This window comes from Mesoplodon densirostris, chromosome 15 (genome assembly GCF_025265405.1).
Source record: "Mesoplodon densirostris isolate mMesDen1 chromosome 15, mMesDen1 primary haplotype, whole genome shotgun sequence".
Classification (NCBI taxonomy): Eukaryota; Metazoa; Chordata; class Mammalia; order Artiodactyla; family Ziphiidae; genus Mesoplodon; species Mesoplodon densirostris.
Genome location: NC_082675.1, coordinates 25,399,656 through 25,416,587, shown reverse-complemented (window position 1 = coordinate 25,416,587; position 16,932 = coordinate 25,399,656). Strand labels below are relative to the sequence as shown.

Sequence of the window (16,932 nt, the reverse complement as noted above, 5' to 3'; positions counted from 1 at the left end):
AAAATAAACATTTTGGAACAGAGAGAATACAATAATATCCCCCATCTCGGCCCTTCTGGGTTAGCCCTGATGTATTTCCGTGTGCTTCATACCTTTCCCATAGACACCTCCTCCTCTCTGCAATCATGGCATAAGAAAAGGCTCTTGCTGTAGCACTGGCATTTGATCGCCCTGCAGTGACAAGGAATGGACACGCCTTCCATTTCCTGACCTTCATCTGCATAGTTCTGAACCTAATGATGCCTGAATATCATATGCCTTGGCTTCTAGAGCTCACGCTACAACATTAATTTCCATAATTAATGGCTGTTTAAAGGCTGACCTGAGTCACTGAGCTTCTGTGAGCTAGTTTCTCTTTGCAGAGAGAGGCATGTGGGGCCAGATGGCTTCCAGAGGCATTTGTGAGATGGTAACCACAGAAATGAGATGGTAGCTTTGGAGAGGAGGACCGTGTATGGGACAAGGGAAGGGGATGCAGACACTGATAATGTTCTAATGGTGAATTCACAGGTGCTTATTATATTTTTATGTCTCACAAATTAACATATATGCTACATAGAATGTTATATGTGTGTTTGCAAAAATAATAAAAAGGAGATTGAAAAACAGAAAATTGAAGGACGATTTTACAAAAAGACTCTCTGTAACCAAATCCTGAGAGATCTGGAATTCCCAACTTTGAGAATCTACTTGATTCAGCTTCCTGATTTCACAGGCAAGGAAACGAAGGCTCACACATTCCAAAGGATTTGCTTCATGAATTAGAACTAGATTTGGAACCCAGATTTCCTAAATCCCAGCCCAATGCTCTCCACACCACCTTCGTAAAAAAGCTAGGATGCTCTAGGTTAGACAGACCCTTCACGACTTGGTCCTTTGAAGGACAGCAGTAGGGGCAGACATCCACATCACAAAATGGGGTCCATGGCACACAGATCAAAGTCAGTTACCTTCGTTTCAGAGTTAAATGTGCTGGAGGCCGATGCCTGGTGTCTTTGTTAGTGAGTTTCACTGCTAAGGGCTCAGGCCTCAGGGTGAGCTTCCCTGAGTTGCTCAACTTCCTCCTCAGTTTACTCTGGTGTAAAATGGACCTGACTATGTACTTCAAGGGTTTGTTGTGAGGATCACACAAGATGGTGAAAGTGCTTTGATTATGAAGCTTGACTCAAATCCATTAACCATTCACTTCTACACTTACTGAAAGGCCTCCTGGTATATTCCTGGCACTGGGGAGGCAAGGAACCAGGACCGAAGTGGCCTCCACCCTCAGGGAAGTCTGTTGGGGGAAACAGACAAGCAAAGCAAGTAGAGAATAAGAAGAGGGAAGTGTGCCAGTGGGGTAATTAAGCTATAGGATCACTCGCTAATTTGGAGTTGGGGAGAAGGTCAGCTTCCTGGTGGAAGAGTACACCAAGGTGTGTCCTGAAGAACAAAGAAGTGGATAGTATTACAAGCAGCCCAGCTGCAGGAAAGAGTTAGCCATTTGGGGGATTAAGAAAGAATCCAGCATGTGTGGAGGAGGCCATCACCCAGGGCCTCGAGCGGTAGGCTAGGAGTCTGGACTCTGTCCTGAGACCAGTGGGGAGCCCTGGGAGGGTTTGGTGTGTGTGGTGGCTGGCTCTGGCTTGCTTTCAAGAACAACTGCTCTGGCCAGCAGTGCACTGAGTCCACTGCAGGGGCTGACCTGTGTCGTCACCAGCCAGTCAGCCTGCCGAGGAAGGAGCCTGGACCAGGGCTAAGCAGTCCTGGGATCAGGCCTGAGTGATTCAGCAGAAGCTACTGAACCTCTTTGAGGTTCCTGTCCGTAAAATGGAGAATGTTATCACCTCACAGGTTTACTCTGAGGATTAACAGCGTGCCAAGTGCCCAGTACAGGGAAAGGCACACATAGACACTTCCCTTCTGCACTACGAACAAAGCTGAGCTGCCTTTGTTCCCCACAGTAACCCTGTAAAATATCACCACCCCCACTTTACTGCCGGCCCTGGCCTGGGGATGTTCGCGCCTGCGCGGTGGGCGCCGAGTGTGCAAGAACTGCGTGGCTGACGCCGCTCGGGGTCGCCTGGCAACCGGGTCGCCTGGCAACGGGCGTTCGCTACAGAACATTGCGCGCTGAAGCAGGTGAGTCTGAGGCGGCCGACAGGGGCCAGGGGCCAGGGGTCCCCAGACCCACCGAGTCTTGGTCAACAGGCCCCGCGCCCTCCCACCCCAAGGCAGCCCATACCCCTTAGATGAGGGTAGGCCCCTGTCCCTGGCGCCCACCGTTTCCTGAGAGGGGAGACCTGATCCCAAATGGCTGGGCCCCCTTCCAGCCCGGCCCCCTCTCCTTCCCTAGTCACCAGTTGCCCGGAATCAGAGTCCGGCTCACCTCTCTTAGTGGAGTCGATTCCCACAGGCTGGGGTTTGTCACTGCCACTAAACGCGGTCACAACCACCATCAGCTTAATAATAACTCAGCCAAAGTATCTGGAGCCCTGGTGAACCAGGCTCAAGAGTCTCAGCGAATATGGCAGCTTGGCGGGGGTCGGGGGTTGGGGTGGGGGTGGGTGCTATTATCATCTCCCTTTTGAGCTGCAGAAAGACACAGAGGAAATAACTTGTTAAGGGCCACCCACTGGCTTGGGTCTGGAGCCCATTCTTAACTACTAAGCCACACTGCCTACAGTTGCTCAAAGTGTGTGTGTAATAAAAATAAATCACACTTTAACCTTATTTCCTTTTCTATGGATGTGCCAGAAGCATCCGACTGTGGGTCCCTGATGGGTGAATGTGCTATAGACCCAGATTTGAACATTGGTTCCTATCCTAGTTCGTGACCTCCACAGCTCGTTGTCCCTAAACCTCAGTTTCCTCCTTCATAAAATGTGGGTAATGGAAGTCCTGATACAGTGTTTGCTTATTTGGCTTAGTTTGTGTTTTCAATGCCTTTGTCCCAAGGCCCATTCTATAAAGTATCGGGAGAACTCTGAAGTTTGCAGTTTGGGCTGCCACTTGACTGTGAAGTTTGGGCTTCACTGTGACCTTGAACAAATCCCTTCATTGCTCTCACTCTCAGTTTGCTCATCTGTAAAATGGAAGTAAAAATGCCAAATCACAGTAGCAATGTTGACAACTTTTGGGTTCTTTTAATCAGTGGTTTCTGCAGAGCTTCACTTTGAAAGCTACAGAGCCGCCCTGTGCAGGAGTGGGAGGCGTGGGAAGATGGCCCACGCCCAGATCTCCAAGTACCTGCCCCCTGACATCAACCCCACCCAGGCTGCCATTGCCTACGGCTGCCGGGCGCTGCCCAAGCTGAACGAAGAGCTGCAGTCGGAGGACCTGTTGACAAGGCAGAAAGCCCTCATGGCACTGTATGACCTCATGCACGACCCCGAGCACGTCTATACAGCCATCCGCACAGGTGAGCGTGGCACAGCTCAAGTGACCACGACTGGGGTCTGGATGGACAGACACAGAGCAGCTTGAGGTGGCCCCTTCACAGCATCCCTCCCAGCTGGTCAGTCCATCCTCAACTGGACACCACCAGTGGTCAGCCCCCTCTGCTATGACTCAACTCGGTGGCCACACATCCACCAAATAGGCTTTATCTGTCTCATCTGCAAGGCTGTCACTGAAGATAGGCACTGGCCTTACTGAAACCACACATACACGGGGACCTGTGTCCACTGTGTCCCACTCTCTTACTTACTCACATAAGAGTTGAGCTGATTTTAGTGGCACGGTTACACCTGTCCCAGATCAGGCCCACGATGAGTGAACTGCCACCTCTCCCACCAGCCTTATCTGAAGGGCTAGTTTAATCCCAGAGATGGTGGCAGCGGTCCCAGTCTGGCCTCCTTCGCCGGGTGGAGCTTCAATAAAAAAGGTTGCTATTTAACGAGCCAACTCTGGGCCAGCAATGCCATACGTGCAGTGCCCGTGTTATCTTAGTCCTCGAAGCACTGGCCCTGGGAGGGAAGGAACCGCCTCAACCCACAGAGAAGAAAATGGAGGCTCAGAGAGAAGCAGTGTGAAGCTAGGGTTGCCCCATAAGTAAATAAGGCAAGATTTTTAGGTGCTCAGTCTGGCTTCCTGAGGTGTAACCCTTTCAAGGGTACACGACTAGTGGGTGACAAGGTTGGAATTTGACTTCCAGTCTCTCCAAATGCAAAGGGCATTTTCTGAACCCCGTGGAGGACTGGGAGGACGTGTGCAGAGATTCACGAGGGGGGTTGGATGACAGGGTCCTGGGGGATGAGCCTTTCTAGCACCCAGAGCCCCCGCCAGTGACTCTGAAACACTCCATCACCCACACGATGCCCTCACACTCCCAAACAGTAGAGCCCTGGTGCTCTCGTTCTGGACATCGGCTCACTGGTCGACTTCTAAGTTAGCTGGTTTCTGAGCTTAGTGAATGTTCAGAGGTTTTTCTGCCCGTAGGCTGCCTGGAGAGCCTGAAAGCTTTGCTGAAGGACACCAACGACCTGGTGCGCATCAGGACCACTGAGGTGCTCTGTATCATCGCCACCCACAACGTGGGCAGGTGGGCAGCTGCCTCTGGGTATCAATGTCACGCTTCGGAGCCGCACCCCTCCCCTGGGTGGCACACTCTTGAATGACCTTGAATGAGCTGCTTGCGGGGCAGGGAGTTAAATGAGTTCATGCACAGGAAGTGTCAGCCCCGTGGTGGCTTGGGTGGCCCCGGGCGCTCTCTCTCTGGTTCCCTCTCCCCACAGATGGGTGGTCTTTGGGAACTCACACACCCACTTGCTCAGGGCCACCTCCAGATGGCCGCCTCAACTCCTCGGTCCCCTCGACCCCCCAGCTCCCCGTTTCTTCTCTGGGTTCTGATGTCAGGTCCCTGGGAGGGGGGTGGCCAGCCCAATCCCTGCGCAGCCCTGGCCCAACAGGTCGCTATGAACTGGGTGCATGTGGGGAGGTGGTGACACAGTGAGCGCCCCAGTTCACAGGTGTTGCACCAAACAGGGCAGATGGGTGCCGGGGAGAACCGGGGAGTGGGCTCGAACCTGGCATCTGCAGGGCCGCCCTTTCCTGCTCTGACCTGGTAAGGCTCTTGGTCGAGTCTCACTGTTCTCATCTGAGACAGATCTGGCAAAGGGCTTTCTCTCATTCTTCCTGCTCCTTTTTCCTCTTTCTGGACCCGATTTGGGCATTAGGAGTAACCCCAGGGAGGGTGACGGAGGCTGAGAGGAGGGATGCTTGAAGTTTGGGGATTACAGGAAACTACGAGCCCAGTGACGGTGACCGTAGGTCTGTTTATCCTCATGGGAGGTGTGGGGGGTGGTTCCCGGCTGTAGCCACTTTAGCAGGGTGACTAGGTGCAGAAACCGTCACTGACTGAGGACCTGATGTGACTGGCACACTGTTCTCCAATGTCCCTCCCAGCACCACCACAAGGGGCGGGGAGGAGCCCGGAGCAGGCAGCCGGTGTGCCCAGGGTCCAGGACTCCAAGACCCAGCTCACTCCAGCACACCACGCTGGACAAAGGGCAGAAGTGACCGGGGCCGACTTCTGAAGTCCACCGGGCTCAATGGTCATCTCACCCCTCAAGCCCTGAGTGACTGCCCATGTTGAAACCTCCTGCCTTCCTGGACCCACACAAGGAGTGACGGGAAGCAGTTGAGCGTGGAAGCCAGGGGCCTGGCCTCTTGTCACCTTGGGGAGTTACAGCTTACAGAGCTGACTTACCAGCAGGGTGACTCGGAGTGGGCGCCTGGACGTGGAGTGAAGAGGCCCGGACACCTCACACCGGGGGTCAGGGAAGGCCCCTGAAACTTGGGGGTCCCACTGTGATTTCCTTCTCCCAGAACGACTCATACAGACCTCACGGCAGAGCACAGTCGGGCACTTCCTGTGTGCTGGGCACTGGGCCAGGCCCCGCTCTGAGTTCTCATTTAGTTCTGACCCCAGCCTCGAGAGATGCAGCCTTGAAGCCCTCACCAGACGTGACTGGGCCCAGCAGTTAGTTGGTTAATCAGAAGGAATGGTTAAAAAGCCAGGATTGGAAGAAATTGTATCTTCCCTTCAAACAGTTCATCTTAACCCCAAACCCCTAAACCATTAGGCAGCCACCAATCCCTGTGTGCCTCTTCTTGGCTATGGGCCCACTGGATGGAGCTTCTCATCATCTTTTTTGCTTAAACCAGCACCTGTAACATCATGGAGCTTTGATTCTTTAAAGTAGAGCAAGCACTCAGACATTAGTGAAGTAATCTGCATGCAAAACCCTTCTAGAATCTTTACATTCATCTCACTCTTTTTAAAATAAATTTATTTATTTATTTTTGGCTGCATTGGGTCCTTGTTGCTGCGCGTGGGCTTTCTCTAGTTGTGGCGAGCGGGGGCTACTCTCCGTTGCAGTGCGCGGGGTTCTCATTGTGGTGGCTTCTCTTGTTGCGGAGCACGGGCTCTAGGTATGCTGGCTTCAGTAGTTGTGGCACCTGGGCTTTGGTAGTTGTGGCTCGCGGGCTCTAGAGCGCAGGCTCAGTAGTTATGGCGCACAGGCTTAGTTGCTCCACGGCATGTGGGATCTTCCCAGACCAGGGCTTGAACCTGCATACCCTGCATTGGCAGGCGGATTCTTAACCACTGTGCCACCAGGGAAGCCCTATTTATTTATTTTATTTTTTTAGACACTGACTTTGGAGTTTTCCCAAAACATTCACCTTTGTTTTCATAAGGAAATCAAAACAAAAACAAAAACCACCAACTCTCCTCCCATCGAATTGGCTTACCTGATATTCAGTGAATCTATATCATTATAACAAGAAGCTTAACAGGCCTACGTGGGTTTGGAGGCACGTGGCTGCCCTGGACAGTCCGCAGGTGTGTGCCCGGCAGGTGGAGAGAAGTGGTCAGCTCAGCCCGGCTGCTCAGGGGAGGTCGGTTATGCGCTTCTGTTGCCTGGAGTCGTCCTCCACCACTCAGGCCGCACTGCTCTCACCTGACGTGAGGGCCACCCCCAGCCTGTGCCTTCTCTCCGGAGGCCGCAGGAATGCGGTCCCATCCAGCCGGCACGGGCTTAGGCTCCAGGGGGACGAGAGGGCAGGCAACCACCTCTAGGTTCTTATTGGATACTCTCCTGGCACGTTCGTTGTGTCTAAATCCCACTTCTCTTCCCCAGAGATGGCTTTTTAGAGCATGACGTCATCCACGCCCTGTCCTTCCTGCTGAGCGACCCCCAATCAGCCTGCCGGGAGAACCTGCACTTGGCCTTCAAGCACCTGGCACAGCTGCCTGCAGGTAGGCTCACCGTGGGCGCTTCGGTGGCCCTTGGCCTCCTCTCCCAGTCAGGCGCCTGCCGTGCCGATTACAGTTTAGAGCTTATTTTTTAAAAAGCTATGCTTTTATTAAGGTACCATATACATGTTAAAAAGGCACATGTCATACGTGAACGCTTGATTAACTTGTACTAAGTGAACCTGCCACTTCCGGGCACTGCTACCCAGATGAAGAAATGTGCAGAGTATGGCCAGCACCTGCCCCTACCAGTCACCACCCCTCACCCAAACGTAAACAGGCTGATTTGTCTTCAGGTTATAAGACCATGAGTTAGTTTGTGCCTCTTTGAACTTTACATAAGTGGAAACATACAGTCTGTAGGAGTTTGTTTCTAGCTTCTTCGTCCCTGTTGTGCGTTGTGTATTACTGATTTTTGCCGATTTGCTCTGCAGTGTGGTATGCACACTATATGAGGGCGCTACGGTTTGTTTATCCCCTCTGTTGCTGATGGCCATTTGAACTGTTTCTAGTGTGTGGCAGCTGAGAATACAGTGGTCGCTAACATTCTTACAAATGTCTTTCGATGGACATGTGTATGCATTTCTTTTGAGATACGCCTTGGAGAGAATTGCTGGGCACAGGGCAACTTTATGTCCAGCTTTAGAAGGTACTACAAATGGCTTCCTAAAAGAGTTTTGCCAATTTACGCTCCCACCAGTAGCGTATGAGGGTCCCAGGCATTCTGTATCCGCACCCACACTTGATTTTTTGGCTATGATGGTGGGTGTGTGCTTGCGTCTCACTTTGGTTTTCATTTGTATTTCCCTGGTGACAAGAGCCCTGTAAATGTCCTCTTGTGAGAAGCACCAGGGCACGTTTTTAAGGATGAAAGACCCCACCCTCTGGCTCACCGTCCCCTTCAGCTGACTGCTCCTGCTAATTTGATGCTGAGTCCAGGGTAATGGCCACCCGCTGACCGACCGCAGATGGAGGGTTGAGATTCGTGTCAGGTTGACACCCATCCTGTCACAAGACACAATGAGCATTTTTAAATGAGGGGCTCATTCCAAGAGGCAGGATATCAGGCCTTAAAGGGGGTGCCTTAAGGCCGACATGGGCCTTAAGATGTCCCGGGCCAGGAGTTGGACAGACCAGGTCCCTCTGCCGTCCCCTCGTTCCCCGTGTGCCCCTAGACAGGCTGCTTCCCCATCTGGGACACTGAGGCTGATGGGACCCCCTGCTCCAGAGGCCTGAAGTGAGGACCAGGCGGGAACACTCCCCAAATCAGGGCCCAGAGAGAAATGACTAAGGGAACAGGTGCAGAGAGGCAGGCTGAGCAGAGCCCTGGGAGCTGGGGTTGCTGCCCGGCCAGGACCATACCCTCCTCTAGCTGGGCTGGGCTGGGTGTGCCAGCCCGGACAGCAGAACCCCGGGTGGTCTTCTTAAAAGACCACCCTATCCCTGGCCCTATCCCATGTCACCTGGTGGGCCCTGCCCACATCTTCCTTGAACGCACCTTGGCTGGTTCTCCTGGGTGACCATGGTTGAGGGCCCCTGGGATATCGGGGCGTCTCCATAAAGGACCAGTTCTGGGGCTGAGCTCCATGGATGTCTCTGCTCATCACTCAGGAACATTCCTTCTCAGGGTGTGGAGAGAGGCGACTTGCCGTTCTCACTCAAGGCTCTTAAAATTATTGTGACCTGTGTAAGCATTCAGGGGAAGAGAGAGATGATGATAACGAACATCAGGAACCATCACCAGATTTGCTAAATCTTAACATTCAACCATATTTCATATTTGCTTGAGATTTTTGCTTAAAAAACATACAGACCCCTGGGCTTCCCTGGTGGCGCAGTGGTTGAGAGTCCGCCTGCCGATGCAGGGGACACGGGCTCGTGCACCGGTCCGGGAAGATCCCACATGCCGCGGAGCGGCTGGGCCCGTGAGCCATGGCCGCTGAGCCTGCGCGTCCGGAGCCTGTGCTCCGCAACGGGAGAGGCCACAACAGTGAGAGGCCCGCGTACCGCAAAAAAAAAAAAAAAAAAAAAAAAAAAAATACAGTCCCCTGTGAACCTTCCCCACCCAGCACCCTTTCTCCTGCCCTCTCTGGAGCCACCAATAGTGGGTGACTTCATCCCCAACACGTCTTTGTATTATTCCCTGCCGGTCCAGTGGTTAGGATTCTGCGCTTCCACTGAAGGGGGCATAGGTGTAATTATATATAGATCTTGCCTTGCATGTTTTAAAAACCCTCTAAATGGATTTTGCTGTATGTATCCCTTTGGTACTAATGCTATCATTGGGAATGTACCCATGTGTGTCACGGGCTCCATTTCCTGATTATAACCCCAGCCTGCCCATCCCTCGTTTGAACGTGTGTACTTACATTCAGTGAACTTACTCCAGTCCGGCGGACCTGCATGAGCTGGTTTTCCCCAGGGCTTCCCCAGAGAAGGGCGTCATGGGGCCGGAGAGCCCAACTGCTTCCCAGCCGGGAGAGCCCGTCGTGCTCCCTCCCGGCAGCCTGGCCGAGTGCTAAGCCGTGTAAATGTCGCTGTCCTATGGCTCTGCCATCCCCCAAGGCTGGGAAGGGGCGTCTTCTCTCTGCCTAGCACCGCCTCCATCTCCTCTCCTGCCGGGGGCCTCCCAGGAGCCTGAGCCCATTCTGCTGAGTTGTTTTTTTCCATTTCTCATTGATTTGAGGGAGTGCTTCGTTTATCCGAGATTCTAACACTTTGCTGGTCACACATATTGCAAATATCACTTCCCAGGCTATCTGCGTGGCTTTTCTCTGTTTGTTTATTCATTGGTCCAGCAGTTTTTCATTTGAATAGTAGTGAGTTTCATCAGTCTTTTCCTTTGTGACTTTTTTCTTTTTTTTTGGTGTTGTTTAAGAGAATTTGGTGCTAAGAGCTCATGGAGGTATCCTGCCATATTTTCTTCTAAAAGTGAAAGAATTTTGCTTTTCACACTCAGTCCGAGAAGGTACCTGGACCAGCCCAACACTGTCTTAATTACAAAAGCTCTAGGTATTCTGGGTTCTGGTGGACAGGCTGGAATCCGCAAGCACTAGGCTCACCATGGGGAGCAGGGGGGTGCAGTTTGCACTTTATCGCAGGATTTATCACAGGATTTATCACAGGATTTCCTGGGTGCTGCTCTTCGTCCGTGCCCAGAGGGAGGCCTGGGACACTCTGGGGAGGGGTAGGTAGCAGTGGGTGGGGTGGGGGTGGGTAGCTGGAGGGAGGGAGGGGGACATGAAGTGTGGTAGGTGCCCCAGGAGGACCATCTGAGGGGGCCCTGAGCGCAGCAGCTCCTGGGTTGGCCCGTGTAGCCGTGTCCTGGGGGTGTCCTCGCTGGGCCTGTGAGTGGGGGCCTGGGTGGGTGAGGGCATCTACTTCTGGGGCTGCGCTCTTACCAGCGTGGGGCCTCGGGCACTAGCGAAGCCCATCGGGAGCAACAGGTCACAGGGGGCCGGCGGCTCTTCTGGGATGGTCTGCATGCAGGGCGCAGCAGCTCTCGTGCTGGTGGTCAAGGGTCTGGGTTCTCTATCCACGGCCACGACCAGAAGGACCCTCTGCACCTGGCGGAGTGCTGGGCACGTGTCTGGCACTCAACAAATACTGGTGGTTTAGCAGTTTCTGTGCAGGATTTTAAAGGACTATTTGTCGGCTGTTTTCCTGCTGCACTTCACGCCCATGTGTTGGGGTATCTGTGGGGACAAGGCCTTTCCTGGGCCCTGGCGCCCGGCCAGGTCCAGCTGGCTGCGTGTTTTCCCAAAGTGGCCAGCAGGGGGCGCCGCAGGACCGGCCACCGCCCAGCAGGGCTGCTCCGGCTCTCAGGCCTGGGCCTGCTTGTCAGGAGAGGAGAAACCGGGATCGTGGGGCAAACGCCAGGCACCCTGTCTTCCAGGCCCTGAGTGACCGGCCGCCAGGGATGCTGGAGGAACCCGTCTCCTCCCTGTGTGGACACAGCATCCTGTAGGAGAGGGCTCCAGGCTGACACCCAGGATTCCTTTGTAACTGGACTTGGGGGCCCCCTGGAAGTGTCCCCAACTCTTCGGGCCCTCTGATGGTGGTCTCAGGCCCTGCCTGGCACACTTAGTGCTGGGCGCTGAGAGCCGCCGGCCCACCTTTAGGGCAGCTCCACTGTCCTGCTGTCCCGCCCCATTCATGTGCAGCTGGGCTGTGGGCAGAGGCAGGTGCCCTCCCTGCCCAGAGGAGAGAGCCAGGGCTGGGCGGGGAGGTGGCGGGGGCATTCCTGGCATCCCGCCATCACCACTGGGGGCTGGAGAGAGATGGGGGCACTGCGTCCATGGGAGCACAGGGTGAGGGGTGGACATCCTCAGCCTGACAGCCCTTGGCGGACAGCAGACCCCCCTCCCCACCCAGACTTAGCAAAGCACGAGGCCCCCCCAGTGGTGACCCTGCCCCTCTGGCAAGGGGACCCTCTTCCCTCAGGGTCGTCCTCCACCAACTCTGGCCCCCTCTCCCCGTCCCCTCTGCTGGGCCTGGGCTTGCAGCTAACGCCGTGTCTGTGGACCTCTGGATGCAGCTTAGCATGTGCCTCCCCCGTGCCAGGCACTGCTCAGGCAGCAGCAGGGGAAGGGGGCGGGTCAGATGGTGCAAACACCCCTTCCCGCCTCACCCTGGCCTGGGCGCTCTTCCACGGCCTGGGGTGCTGGGCCCCAAGGGGATGATGGGTCTTGGGCCGTGAGGATGGGGATGGTCCTGTCAGCAGAGGGATCAGCTGGTGAGAGGAAGAACCGGAGCAGATAAAGACTGTGGGGGAGGCGGGGAGGGGACCACTGTCCCAGGGAAGCCTCCTCCCCTCCTTGAACACATCTGGGCAGGAGGCAGAATCCTTCCATTTCCCTCTCACTGTGTATTTTTAGTTAAAGATGCTCACGCTGAGATTACTGCTCTTTTCACAGTTGGCATTAAAGTGCAAAATAAGTCTCAAAGATCTTAAGTCACAGGTTATTTCTTATATAAAAGCCCCCTTGGGTTTTTGCTGTTTGGTGATGTAGGAAGGTGTGAAGGGGACCCCCGCGTGGGCTCAGGGGTGGGGGGAACAAGAGCCACGTCCGTGTGTCTGAGTGCTGTGTACCTGCACGTGTGTGTCTGTCTGTATCCCTTCCTTGGGGCTTCATGTCCGGTCCTGGGTTTGAGGAGGCGACACGGGGTAGCTCTGTGCCCCCGTGGGCTCCTGCCCTGGCCGTCCAGGTGCAGAGCTGGGCGAGGACCCAGGTCTCGGACCCAGGTGTCGGGAGGCACCAGGCCCCTCTGCTCCTCCTGGGGAGGATGGCTCCACTGCTCCCTGACCTTGATCGTGGGCATCTTTCCTCATCTGTAAAATGGGTCACCACTGACACCCCCGCCGCAGGGATGAGCGTGAAATAAGATAGTCTGTAAGGAGCCCGGTGCAGTGTGCACAAACTTCCTTGACTAGTGGTTTCCATCCCTTGGCCCCCTAACCACACTGGCGAGTCAGCCAACGGTGAGCCGGCGGGGCCCCTCCTCCAAACACCCTGCAGGCTCGCTGTTCATGCCGGGGGCTGTCAGCACCCTCCAGGCCCACTGGGCATCTCTTCCACTCTGTGGGGATGATTCTGACCCTAGTGGAGGTGTCTTTAGGGTGCGGGAGAGTCCAGGTGATGGTGCAGCCTGGGCTGGTGCCATTGTTACCCCCAAACCTCAGCCCCTTGGGACACACAGGCCTGGCAGATCTCCCTCTTGCAGCGTCTTTCTACTCTTGGGGTTGTTTGTTCTTGACATTCACTTCAAGATGGTTTTTCCTAAACATGTGGAGGGAGGGGGGAGAGAAAAAGGAACCTCAGCACGGACGGTGTCCCCGCCACCCTCCTGCATGCCGTCCACGCACACAGCACTCGGGACGAGGCTCGGCTCATTCAGGATATTTTATTTTCGTAAAGTAGACAATCTCGGACTTTCGTGCGATCACCAGCTCCTCTTTCCCTCTCGACATCCCTTAAAGTCCTTGGCTGTGACTCCTCACACCAACCTCGGGCTCAGGGTACCAAAGGCCGAGAGGAGGTTTGGCAAGGGCTCTGGCGGCGCCTTCGTGTTTGCACACGGCCCTCAGCCAAGGTAATCCACGTGGCGGTGGCGGTGGCAGTGCCGTGGGCCCTGGGCAGGAAGGGCCTCCCTCAGGCTGCGAGGCGGCCGAGCCTTCACAGGAGTCGAGGCTGCCCTCTGGCCTCCCTTTCCTCCACTTGCAGAAAAGCCACAGGTAATTTACTCTTTAAATACCAAGACATTTAGCTATTGTTCGTTTGCTCCTGGGTGAAGGACCTTCTTTAAATACATCACATTTATTTTCTGAAAGAAAAACGAAGCGGAAACTGCACCAGTAACAAGAGGACGCTGCACGGGCTTATGTACAACTTGGCGCCGAGGCTGCTGCCAGGCGCAGAGGGACAGACTCGTCCAGGTAACAATTTTACACTCAGCAAAGCCAGACACAAAAAGGACCACCCGAAAAAAAAAATAGGTTTTGAAAATCTGCATTTAAAAAAGAATACTCAACTGCATTGGAAATTTTCTGTATTTCTGCGAAACACCACGAGATTTGGCCAAAAAAAAAAAAAAAAAAAGAAAAGAAAAAGGATGTCAGAGGAGAAAAACCAGGTTTCGGTTTATAAAACGTCCGACTCGTAGAAGAAAAGCTGGCGCCCAGCTGGCTTGGTCTGAGACAAGTTGCGCCACGCGTATCACCATGTGGAGTTTTGCTGCATATTCTGAAGCGGTTTAAAAAGAGCTGTGAGTGGCTGGAGGGCTGGTCAGTGCTGTCGCAGGCCTGGTGCCCGGTCCCAGCGCGCACGTGGGGCGGCGTGGCCCCTGCACTGGGTCTCCTCCCAGGGAGTCGGCCGCCCCTCCCTGTGGTCCCTCGGACCCCCATGCAGAGTGGAGCCACGTCGGGAAGGCAGGGTTATGTGGCAGGAGGGGCTCGGGGTGGACTTGGTGACAGCTCCTCAAGTCTTCACAGGACCTCAGCCACGCGGGGAGCCTGCTGTCTGCAGAGCGTGCGCGTGTGTGTGTGCGTGTGTGTGTGCGCAAGTGTGTCTACTTACCTAGCGATCTATCCGTACATATTCATGTTTGCGGAAACGTGGGGGCCGAGGAGGCGGGGCGGGGGACACGCTCTGGGCCCCCGTTTTCTGCCCCCGTGCTGGTCACCAGCGCGGGTGGGGGTGTGATACCCCAGTTTCGCCACAGCTGACGCTGGGTCCTCAGCAGAGGCCGATGTACTTGAGGTTGTTCTGGATGATGACGTCGGTCACGGCGTCAAACACGAACTGGATGTTACTGGTGTCGGTGGCACAGGTGAAGTGGGAATAGATCTCCTTGGTCTCCTTGTTGCGGTTCAGGTCCTCGAACTGCCGCTGGATGTAGACGGCGGCCTCCTCGTAGGTGTTCTGGCCGCTGTACTCGGGGAAGCACACGGTGAGTGGGATGCGCCGGATCTTCTGCGCCAGCAGGTCCTTCTTGTTGAGGAAGAGGATGAGGGAGGTGCTGACGAACCAGTTGTTGTTGCAGATGGAGTCAAAGAGGCGCAGGCTCTCCGCCATCCGGCTCTGGGGGGGAGGGGGTGCGGTCAGCACAGCCCAGCCCTGCTAGGCCCAAGAGCACCCTCCCCGCCGGGCCCCAGCTGGCCCTGTGCCCTCCGACCCCGCTGGCCCCCTCTGGCCCCCGTGGTCGCTGACAGCACGTGGCTTCGGGGCTGCCAGTTGGGGCCCCGCGCCTGCACGGACAAGCCCCCCCTCCCATGGGGGCACTGTCGCCGCATCCCCGGCAGGCAACACGTGGGCAGCCTCCCCGGCAGTCAGCTCCGCCTGCTGGGGTTTGGCTGGCCCCGTGCCTCCATCCTGCCAGGCGGGGCATCAGTCCTCACTGGAGTCCGCAAGGGGGAGGGCTGTGTTCACGAAAGCAAGGATGCAGGGCAGAGCTGGGCAGGCCTGGCCCTTACCGGCGGTGTGGTCACTCAAGGCCACACAGAGGATCCTGTGGCCGCCCCGCCCCCACCAGCACAGAGGACGTGAGGACGGCAGCCAGGAGGCACCGTGACCACAGAGCGTGGCCCTGGCCCTTTCCACCTCCTCTTGAGGACTGTGGCCCTGCTGTGGAGCCTCTTGGTTTTCAAGGAACCCAGGGCCCTCGTCTGACTCCCACACACAACTGACCGTCCTCCTTCTAAAGGGACTCCTGCTGCTGGTGAAAGCTGCCCCGTGTTTGAAAGTAAAATGAATGAGATGAGCGTCCCAAGTGTGGGGCCAGTGTAGATCGGAGGCATCGGATTTAAGGACTTTTCTGACGTTGTGGGAACACCAGGGAAGCTGCAGCTTGTGCTGATGGGTGGACACGGGCACTGGCCTGCTCCACCCTCACACCTTCCTATCCCCATTCTGCAGATAAAGAAACTGAGGCCTGGAGAGGCAGGAAATGTGCTCTAAGTCCCACGGCTGGGAGCTCTAGGCTTGCTGCTCCTCCAAGGTGGACGGGCAGTGCTGCTGGCCCCAGGGTGGCGGTGCCCGGGGGAGGCCCCACAAAGCCCTGCTCTCCCACAGACCCTGCCTTCTCTGAGATACACGGTCTGACAGCATCAGTGCTGAGAAGGAACCCCCCCACCCCCACCACAACGTAGAGATTGCCTCAAGGTCCTGCACTCCACCTGGGAGGGCCCGTTTCCAAAACCCATCCTGTGCCTTCTTTAGAACAAGCTCAGGAATAACAGAGGCTCTGAAAGTGAGTAGTCTCAGGTCTTGGGTGTGTGTGGGGTGGGGTAAGCCTTCTGCAGAGAGAAACAGGATGCAGGACCCCCAGGTGTGCCTGGAGGAGCGGATGATGTTCCACACGCAGTTAAGTGGTGGTCCAGGAATGTTACGTTCTACTGGGTAGTAATTAGCGCTTATGGATTCCTGGAAGCTGCGTGGTAGGGACCAGCAGAGCTGTCATATCTCATGGGAATGTCATAATCAGGCGCTGTGCTTCTGACCCCAGATTTCACATCAGATAAATAATAGATGTGGCCATTAGCATGTATTCATTAATCCACTGAGCAGACACTTACTGAGCAGGCTCTGAGGGCCGCCAGCAGGTCCCAGATCTCGTGCCGGTGACGGGGCCCCAGAGACGAGAGGCCAGTGGCCAGACCAGGCCAGGCCCTGGGTGTGGAGTGGCGTTCAAGGGTGGGTGGGCAAGTGTGGAGTGGGGCCAGGCAGGGCTGCTGGGATGAGCATCTGCACAGGGCCTGGGCCTGCCTCCCTGGACCCTGCTAGGTCACTGGGGGTGAGAGCCGGGTGCCTCCCGCATCCAGGCCAGCTGCTCCTGCTGAAACAGTGCACGTGTGCCGAGAGGGGTTGGTCCTCCAGGGCATGTGTGCGTGGGAAGAGCTCAGCTGCCATGTCCTGCGTGGAGCAGGCCCCAGGGCCCTGACAGGCTGCGTCTGCCCTTCCTGCTCAGCGCACCCCAGGCTGACTTCAGACCCCAGGGGCCGGCCCCTCTACCCCACAGACGTCCCTCCGAGCCTCGCCAGGCAACAGAGGGCAGAGGAGGCTGGCAGGACGGGCACTGTTGTGCGGCCTGAGCAGGACAGACAGACGCCCCTCGTGTCCGGCCCTTGCCCACACCTGGGGCTCCTCTTGCTCTCCAGGCAGGTGGGGCTCAGGTTTCCCTGTTCCCTCCCTCTC

At 55.7% G+C, this 16,932-nt stretch overlaps 2 protein-coding genes across 2 annotated transcripts in view; one reads left to right on the top strand and one right to left on the bottom strand.

Moving 5' to 3' along the window:
• The first annotated feature begins 3,201 nt into the window (after positions 1 to 3,201).
• Positions 3,202 to 16,932, top strand: part of RSPH14 (radial spoke head 14 homolog) — a 61,224-nt gene continuing 47,493 nt past the window's right edge. Inside the window, exons 1-3 of the mRNA XM_060118411.1 lie at positions 3,202 to 3,400; positions 4,420 to 4,522; positions 7,125 to 7,243. Of these exons, the coding sequence (XP_059974394.1) occupies positions 3,202 to 3,400; positions 4,420 to 4,522; positions 7,125 to 7,243 (421 nt within the window). The remainder of the gene's footprint in view (positions 3,401 to 4,419; positions 4,523 to 7,124; positions 7,244 to 16,932) is intronic.
• Positions 13,131 to 16,932, bottom strand: part of GNAZ (G protein subunit alpha z) — a 42,593-nt gene continuing 38,791 nt past the window's right edge. The window contains exon 3 of the mRNA XM_060118410.1: positions 13,131 to 14,820. Coding sequence (XP_059974393.1) covers positions 14,476 to 14,820 — 345 coding nt within the window. The 3' untranslated portion in view covers positions 13,131 to 14,475. The remainder of the gene's footprint in view (positions 14,821 to 16,932) is intronic.